Here is a 9974-nt window from a genome sequence, read left to right on the forward strand (position 1 = left end):
ATTGTATTAAATCGAACACGTGTTGTTCGATATCCCCTTAAATCGCTCATAGTATTGTACGGTTTAGAGAGATGGTGAGATTCTTGATATATAAATCGGATAAATGTTTTAAACGGAGAAGTAGGAATACGATCAAAGGCTATCCGGTTTAGATATAATCCGCCTGAGCAGTATTATGTAATCTGTTTGAATGAAGATTGGATTTAAAAAGTGTTAAATGTGGTAAATATAAACCGGACAAAGCTTGTTAAGGTTTGTTTTATTATTGTTATCCGGACTTGTAAATTGGACAAATTGAATTGAGTTGTCCGGATAAGTGAATCGGACAAAAGATCTAATTGTTGTCCGGATTGGTTAATCGGCCAAGGCTTGACCGGAGATGAAATCCGGTCAAGTATATGTTGACCGGATTTGTGCATTGACTTGTGTACTGTTCAAACAATCAATATTGTATTCTTCTATAAAGAATGAGAATTTTTGATAAAAATAATTTTGAACTAATAATGTTCCATTAGGACATTTATGACTGCGGTCTGTTCTATTTGGAATTATTTTGTGAAATGATTTATGAGAAGATAAGGGTGACATATCAAGGAGAAGTGTACCATGGGATAAGGGTGGCATATCAAGGAGAGGTGTACCATGGGATAAGGGTGACATATCAATGAGAGGTGTACCTTTGGATATAAGGGTGACATTTGTATGTGTGACGTGTAATATAACTCTTACTATTATATCCTTTAAGATTACTGTGGTCTGAAATCTTTACTTCTTTGTGATTTAAAAGTTTAGGATCAGAGTTCTTATTGGAAATCGTAGTCTGGATGTTATTGAGGAAGGAATAACAGGTTTGGCCTGAAACTTTGAATAAACCTTGTTTAAATTAAAAAGATTCAAAAGTGGCATTATGATAAACCTAGTTAGTGCAAAACTATTTGAGTTTTGATGTATTACCTGAAAGCAGAAGGTTTGGCTTGAAAAGTGAGAAGGTACTAGTAATATGTTCTTACTTGTTTATATATTTGTTATATATATATGAAAATTTGTTTTACATAAAGTTTTGGTGACTTTCACCTTGCAATAACATAAAAAGGGAACACACTAGACCTTTCGGTCTAACCTTCGTTTTGTGATTTTAAATATGTGTTGCAGGAGGTTCATATGATAAGGGGAAGAGGAAAATGTGATATTTTCCTATTTGCATATCTGCTAGAAGATTTGTCTATGATATGTAAAGTTTTGATAGATGGATGTTGAATAGTACAAGAATTGTATTTTGAATTTTTGGACCATGTATTTTGTAATGGTAGATTTTGGTACCGAGGGACCTATGTGGTGTACAAACATGTATTTTTTGTATATGAAGTATATGTAACATGCATTGTGTAGTATGAGGTGTTACACTTACCCTGTAAATTGTTGCATTCGATACGTTTTGATGTACTAAAATCTTACACATCAAAATAAATTATAGTGTTGACTCCTATCGGTAAGCATTTACTGGATAAATATTTAGGTAAACAGCCCCTAAGTTCATATTTGATGACCATAAATTAGCTTACAAACTAGTTTTAGTTTATCAACTAACTTTTCAACCAACAGTTAGTCTAAACAAACGCTAAATACATTGTTCAGTTGAGATTAAAAAAAAATAGATGTTGGTTTTGTCTTCAAACAATCAAGTCGATTGTAAACTGGTTCGGCTTTTGAATTTGGTTAGTTCTGCATCAAACTGCATTGAGACATCTAACTTTGCTAGCTTATGACAAATAACAGATCTTGGTCATAGCCAAAAGACCTGCACCAATTTGCAGAAACTACCATCATAAGGACTCCAAACCAACCATAAAGCTGAACATAAACCAATTTTGGGATAATGGACCATTTTGGTTTGCAACATACAGATTTTGAGTTCTTGCACATAGTGACAATCAACGACGAGCAGCAACAAGAGGCAGCAGATCTATTTGGTGAAGAAGGATCTGCAATCGCCAATCGACAGAGAGAGTTGGGGATAGGGTTTCAAAAGAGTTCTCAATTCTTAGTAGCATTTGTGTTGCACATGATGGTGGGATCTATACTCTGATATTTTTTAGTTAGTCTCACACATAAAAATCCTCATTTCTCTGGTTTATCAACTTTGGGGGGATAATGGTGAAGTTGAAAGGAATTGCATTTTTTTTCATTCTTTGATTCCTCATCTAAATCAACCAAACATAATAATTGATTCCCTTTCCATTTCCCTATACCAAACAACCCTAATTGTTACCACACCCAACCAATTCCGGTCCTATGATGGCTTGTCCAGAGCTGTCCCCTAGTGATCCTCCGATCTAGGGGTTCTTACTCATCTCTATAAGTGAACATTAGCTTGATTTTTCAATTTCAAGCATTTTTCATGAAACCATTTCAAATCAGATCAAATTAATAAACCTCATGTATCGTTTGATTCAAGGATTAAAGGCATATATCCATGATCCTTTCAACACAAACATATTGCCTCTTCAACCTTCAGCATCATGCTATGTTGTGAAAAAAAGAGGCTTGTAATTACCCTCCAAAGTGCTCCCACTGTACCGGTCCCATAGCCATTATAAGGGAGGTAAATCACAGTGTCCTAGAGCAGAGATTTGAACCGCGACCAGGTTGCAGAAGCTCCACCCCCTTTCCGTTGGGAAAATTCAGCAGGGATATCATGTGTATGTTCTCTAAATGGCATATCTAGGGGATAATACCAAATACCACCAACAAATTGTTTGATGGCAGTTCAACATCTTGTATTCATCTAGATGGGCAGCAACTCACAGACCTTGGACTACGGGAATGTGAGGAAACAAGTTGAAGCATAAGTGCATAACAAACAATCAGAGGAAACCATAGAAAGAAGCTCAACAATGCAATCACATCTATGGCACAACTGACATCTTCGGCACACAACTGACATCTATGGACGATGAGAAAATGTCAAGACTCCGAAATCAGGATGAGAGACCACTACCATGAAAGTATACTAGACATATATTCAAACAATACATTACGATGCAAATGCTATAAATGCTACTACGAATAGCTGTGCTGCAAAACCAAACCACTTGGACAGCTCGGAGACATAGACATTGTTGGTCATCCGAGGATTTAAAAACGATAAGATATTTGGATCAACATTAAGCATGTGTGGGCTAAAGAAATTTGGTCAACACCTTAACATTTTTCTCACGACTGTATACAACGCAAACAACCAGCACATAATACGATAATATCCTTGGAGACAAATGTTTGACCAATCAGCATATTCAACACAAGGAAAACCTAATTTCTATAAAGCCGTCCACTCTTAGACATTTTAATGAGCTTATTATTATGTCTACAAGAAGAGTAAATATAATTCTTGGAATTTCAATAATCTCAATAGACATGATGTACTACTCCTATAGGTGATTTCCATCATCAATTGCAGTTCCTTCACAAAATTCATATTTTTGGTGATGAGACACTTCTGTTCTGTAATTCAATAAAATAGAGTTAAGGCACCCCTTTGGAGACAGAGGTCTCCACTGTAAGAAAATTGAATATTTGAGCTTGTCATTTGAGAAACACATGTGCAACCAAAGCAAACAGAAAGGCAGATAAAAAGATTCAAAAAATTTCACAATGGATAAACAATACTTCAAACGAACACGAGATAAATACTGACAAAAATCAGAGGGAAAAGGAGATAACTAACCCAATCTAGAAGAAGCTTTGTATACCTAAAACATCAAACCAAAGGTGAAGTTGATTCAGATATCAACATGGATACGAAAGAAACTAGAATAAAAAAATACAAACCTGATACATACCTTCAGACAATAAATATGGCAGAGAAGGGCTGAAGAACAAACATGATTTAGGAGCCACTTTGAGTTCTTTACATGCTGGTAGTTTTGAAAATGGGACAAATAAAATGTTTCCATCTTTAGGCAAAATGATGGATACTTGGCACACAACCCATAGACATATTATATGATACATCAAACAGATATGTCACTAATTAAAAGTGAGATACTGTGCGCTAATAACAATTTATGAAGATATCTTATTTCCAGAAAGGATAACGAAGAACTTGGAAAGACTAAACTTGATTTACTAAAACATCTAGCAGATAAACAAGAGAAGTCTTTTAGTGAAACAATCGAGATCTGGTGTTTGATTCAATTTCCCTCTCTTCTCCGAAGATCAAAATTCGAATTTTATGGAACTGTCACATATACTATTCTTCAGAATACCCAAAGAAGATACAAACAACAAATTAAATTGGTACAAATTATGATGATACTAACTTGGAAGAATCAGCATAGAAGCCAGAAAAGGAGCATCCCAAACTACCCAGGAGGTTTAACTTAACATATAACTTTAAGAGAGTCATTCTCACAAAGTTTAACCAAACCATCTAACCTGTTTCAAAAGGTGTATCTTCCCATCAAGGATATTTTCTGCAGTCGGAAACTTGGTGTATAGCCTATTCTTTAACATATGAGCCATAACAATCAAAGCAACATCTAACTTATCCCTCACGACAGAATGCCAACCAGATTTCAAAAGTTACTTCCCAAGGTATGAGCCTATTCTTCACCATTTATACAAACTAGTATATCCCTGCTGCAACATATCCTTCCTTGCTCAATCCAGATACGATCATAATTACAGGGAGCAGCTGGTTACAGGCCCCTATCATGCATCTCATTCCACAGAGTTTTTACTTCAACCATCTGTCCCAACTTGTAAAACTTATTTATGAGGAATCCATATGATGCAGATGATGGCTGCAAACCTTGCTGCACAAGTTCATGCAAGAGGTTCAAAGCCTTGTCTAAGTTGCCTTCTTTACAAAAGCCCTTAATCAGAGAATTATATGTTATCACATCTTGAGGAACATCCTTCTGTGCCATTTGCTTAAATAGTAGAAAAGCCTCACTTGCCCTTCCATGCGAGCATAGGCCATTAATCATAGTGTTGTAAGTAACCAGGGTTTCTGCATAATCCCTAACACGCATTTCCTCGTAGAGATTTTGGGCTTCTTTCATGTCCCCAATTTTAAAAAACCCATTTAGGAGTGCATTATATGTGTACTGATTGGGTTCAATTCCTTTTTGAATCATCTCAAACCATAATTTCCTCGCTTCCCCAAGCCTTCCCACTTTACAAAGACCATCGATCATTGTTGTGTACATGATTCTATCGGGAGCATACCCTCTATCCTTGAGGTCATTAAATATATGTAATCCTTCATCATGCATCCCCATAATACACATCCCATGGATAATTTGTTGATAAGTATAGAGATCAGGATCAACGCCCTTTGCAATCATAATGTGAAGAAGAGTTGATACTCTATCATACTTCTTATCCAATACTAATTCAAATATCAACTTGTCGAAAGCAACCTTGTGGGGGACAAACCCATCATCTAGAACTTGTCTAAGAAGCTCATACCCTTTTAAAACATTTTTCTCTATACAAAAGGTTTGGATCAAGTAGCCAACAGTATCAACATCAGCAACAACACCAAGTTCTACCATCTCACCATACAATTCCCACACAATGTGTGTATGCCCATCTTTCATGGAAGCCAGTAAAATACAGTTCCATGTTTCTAATGAAGGACAAACTCCCATTTTTTTCAACTCATCAAACGCTTCAAGTGCATCCTTAATCATTCCACTTTCACACAGACACCTTACATACGATTCAAGACCAGCTGGCTCTGGGACGAATTTCGTATAATCCAGAAAACTCTTCACAGCTTTGACAGCCTTGTCTTCTACAAGTGCATTAAAAACCAAAGCATAAGTTGATTGTGCCGGTGAATACCCATATGTAGAGATGAGCCAATACAAAAGCCTAATTGACAAAAACGCATTATTTTGGTACAGTATAACTTGATTTAGAAAGCTAGAATCCAATAAACTAACACCCGGAAAATCCGACGCAAGTGTATCTTCCCATCTAGGTTTTGACCTAATGCTACCACAAATCTCCTTCACGATCTCACTCGAATATCGAGATTTATCCCAAATGTCATCGTGGCGGCCATCATTTCCACTGTTCCTAAATTGCTGGTTAGGGCTTTGGATAATTTTGGGGGATCGCCGACGAAGTAATATGTTGAAGGAGGATGGCGTTCTTGACATCTATCAAAATGAAATTAGAATTTAGTGAGCAAATGGTAATTGACATAAACGTAAAGGTAAATCATTCAAACGATAATATGAATCTCAGAAGAAGATTTGAAGCAGATGACCAGAAAACAAACCCTAGAAATCGTTTGGATCGTGAAGTCCCCTTCTTTACGTAAGATGAACCAGGAGCCAAAAAAAAAAAACAGTTTAGGAGCAGTTTGGTTGGGTTTTTTTTTTCTTTTTCCATTAATTTACATTTTTCTATAATAAAATATTAAAAGTGAAAAAAAAAATTACACTAATGGTTAAGAGAGCTAGAATGGTCTGGTACAAAATAGTTAAATGATCTGGTTAAGAGAGCCAGAATGGTTAAGTGCTGAATGAAATAACATTGTTTGGTAACTGTTCTCTAAATGACAACAAATTATCATTTTAACCCTCTGAATGATTTAGTACTGAATGAAATAGAGTTGTTTGGCGGGTATCTGAATAAAACAATTATTTTGCAAATATAACTACATATTTCATATAAATCAAACAAACGTAACATTATTAGTTCAAAACAAGATTTCATATTAGTCCAAACAAACATAATTTTTCAAATTCAGGAATAAACAAAAATATAACAATCAAATTCCAACATAATAGTTTTAGAACAATTCTTAATTTGACGGATTTAACATTAACTGATTCGCAATCTGGTCATGTAAATTAGCCATATATTGATTGTTTTGAGTGCCAAAAGGCATTCCATCCATGTCATCTTCATCGCTTCCCTCGATTTCTTCTTGTCCCTCGGCAATAAACATGGGGTCATTGTCGTAATCCATGGATAACTGATCGTGGATATTGCATCTTCGTATAAAATTATGAACCGCAAAACAGACAATCACAACGTTCCTTTGTATGCGAAAAGGATAGGGAGTCATTTGCTTTAAAATTGGAAATCTTGCCTTCAAGACACCATAGGCACGATCGATAACGTTTCTGAGTTGCGCATGAGCATGGTTGAACCTTTCTTCTTTGGTCAAGGCACGTTGTCGTCGAAAATCAGCAAGCCAATACCTCGTATTGCGATATGGAGTCATAAAACCACGAGTATTGGCATAAGCAGCATCACATAGATAATACTTATCTACAATCGAAATTTGAGTTTCAACCCATTATATAAAATGTATAAGAGATGGTAAACATTTAAAGTTGAATAAAATTTTACATACCTCGTGGAGGAAATGGAAAGCCAGAGGTTAGACTAAAAGCAACTTCTCTCAACACTCTAGCATCATGTGCTATACCCTCCCATCCAGCCCAAACATACGTGAAAAGCATATTAAAATCACAAATACCTAAAACATTTTGATAACATTCACTTCTTCCTCTACCTCTATAGTGAGCTTGTTGATCAACAGGCACGACTGCGTATATGAGAGTTTCATCTAATGCACCCATTGCCCCTTTTATTTAGAAATACAAATTAATAGAAAATATAACAAGCTTGTTGGTTTTACAGAATATAATATAAAACTTAGCGGAAATATTTGTCTGAGGTTTCTTTGACGTTCTGATGTGTTTTGCGTTGCCTCAGAGGATGTCAGTCGTATAACTTCTTTTGCAAATTTCATTATTGCTCGTAGCACTTCACGAAAGTTTCTATGAATAGTCTTCGTAGAGTGTTGAAATCTCTGTTTAACCATTCTAAAGCGTTCATTATGGCCAATAGTTGTAAAAAATATAGTCATCTTCTCCTCGACGGTGACATTCCTACTATCTTGCAACCAATTTTTTTTGTTTAAAATGGTTGCATAATAGTATATACGCGTCCCGAGAAAGCCGCATCAATTTAACGCGTTGTGTATTCGATCCGGCTAACAATTCTAGTGTATATGCATGTCCAGTTAAGGCAGAAGTGTTATCTCTTATTTGTTCTATTCTTGAAGAAAGTTTGTATTTCCAATACCAATAGATGATCATAACTAGCAAAAGTTCTTCTTCAAAATCCATGTATTACCTTGAAACACATATTAAGCACATGAGAAACACATATATTAAACAGGAAAACCATAAATAAACACAAATCAAATCCAAAACACATTTTACCATAAATAAATCCATTCCAAAACACATATTCCAATCAAAAAATAAACACAAATCCAAAAGATATGTTCGAATCAATAGCATGAAGTTTAATTGAAACACATATCCTCCCAAAAACATAGTCTAATCAAACCCACCAACTAAAGTAGTCCATACTTGCGTGCCATAAGTCTAATCCAATTCTCACACTTTGCTGGTTCTAAACGCATCCACATTTTCCTATAGTCGGCATTTTCGACTAAAACAAAGAGTGCTATATCATGCAACGGTGCACCCCATCCAAGTTCCTCTAACTTCTTCAAGCAATCATCAATGTCATCTTTTGCTCCTCCATGCTTCTCTAGCATAACATTCATAACATTCAAAATAGTTTCTTCAACTTCCGTTTTTTTGAAGTACTTATTTCTTTAGCTTTCTGCTTTTTGCTTTGTATCGGAGGACGAAAAAAACACTCTTGAGTTGAGGGTGGCCCCCCGGTTTCTTGAGTTGAGGGTGGTGCACCGGTTTCTTGTGTGTCAGGTATATCTTCATTCAAGTTGGGATTAGAGTCATAAGTATCGGGAATTGTAGATATTGTTCCATAACTCTCAAGCCCAACACTAGCAACCCCATCAAATAGTTGCACACAGAGTTCAGTGTAAAGCAATCTGATACTTCTCAATGGTTCCATGTATTTACTTTGTTGTTTTAAAAAAATTATATCCATATAAATAAATATATTATAAAAATATAATTATGTAAAGAATAAGAAAGAAAGTGACCGGAATTTCTATCTTCCATTCTTCATCAGATAGATTGAAGGTGTTGGTTGATGGATCGTAGACATTGGTCGTTTTATTTTTCAATTTAGACCATGTTGCGTATTTTCCCTTTAGGTAGTCATAGTGATTTTTCATTTGTCGTTGGTCGACGATAATATTATGTTTTCTTTTCAATTCTTCTCCAACATTCTTCCACGACTGTGACTTAAGACTACTACCTTCTCGTCCATTTTTAATTGTCTCATGTATACAAGCTTCAAGAAATGTTTGAACCAACCCTTCCTTTTTCCATGTAATCCTACGTTTCTTTTGGTGCAAAGATTCACCAACTAATTCTATACCTAATCCAAACAATTTTATAAAGCGACCATAACCATTACCATAACAATTACCTACAAATGTTCTAAGTCAAGTCAATAAATGAACAAGTCAAGAATTCAGTTTATTAAGTTTATTAAGTCAAGTCAATAAATGAACAAATCATACAATTTTAAGTAGTGAAGAAATGTCCAAAGCAGTGAAGAAATGTCCAAAACAGTGTGTAGATCCAAGAAAGTCAAGAATTCAGTTTATTACTCCAAGAAGATGAAATTTGGAAAGAAAAAAGGAACAACTCCAAATTGCTAACAGTAGGTTTGTGAACAAGTCCAAATTGCTAACAATCAAATTTATTAGCAACAGGGATCGATATAGCCATTTTCTAACAGTAGGCTTGTGAACAAGTCCAAGTTGTTCACACAAGTAACAACAATCGTAGAGGAAACGGTATAGGAAGCGTGGAAATACCTGTTGTGAATAACAACAATCATTTTCTAACAGTAGGCTTGTGAACATTTTCTAAAAAATGTCGAAAGTGAATAACCCCGAATCAACTTGGGGTATAGCCATTTTTCTGTTTCTCATGAAAATCAATCCCATCCAGATAACGCAGAAGCAGTAGGGCGAGGAAATACCTGAAGCG

At 35.5% G+C, this 9974-nt stretch overlaps 1 protein-coding gene across 1 annotated transcript; it reads right to left on the reverse strand.

The window, feature by feature from the left end:
- Positions 1-4108: 4108 nt before the first annotated feature.
- LOC112516385 (pentatricopeptide repeat-containing protein At5g18950) lies at positions 4109-6322 on the reverse strand. Its single transcript, XM_025123397.1, has 2 exons — positions 6293-6322; positions 4109-6170 (listed from the first exon to the last, which is right to left on the reverse strand). The coding sequence occupies exon 2, from the start codon at positions 6168-6170 to the stop codon at positions 4698-4700; it is 1473 nt and encodes a 490-aa protein (XP_024979165.1). The 5' UTR covers positions 6293-6322; the 3' UTR covers positions 4109-4697.
- Positions 6323-9974: the final 3652 nt, after the last annotated feature.

Source organism: Cynara cardunculus (genome assembly GCF_001531365.2).
Source record: "Cynara cardunculus var. scolymus isolate 2C chromosome LG 8, CcrdV1, whole genome shotgun sequence".
Lineage (NCBI taxonomy): Eukaryota > Viridiplantae > Streptophyta > Magnoliopsida > Asterales > Asteraceae > Cynara > Cynara cardunculus.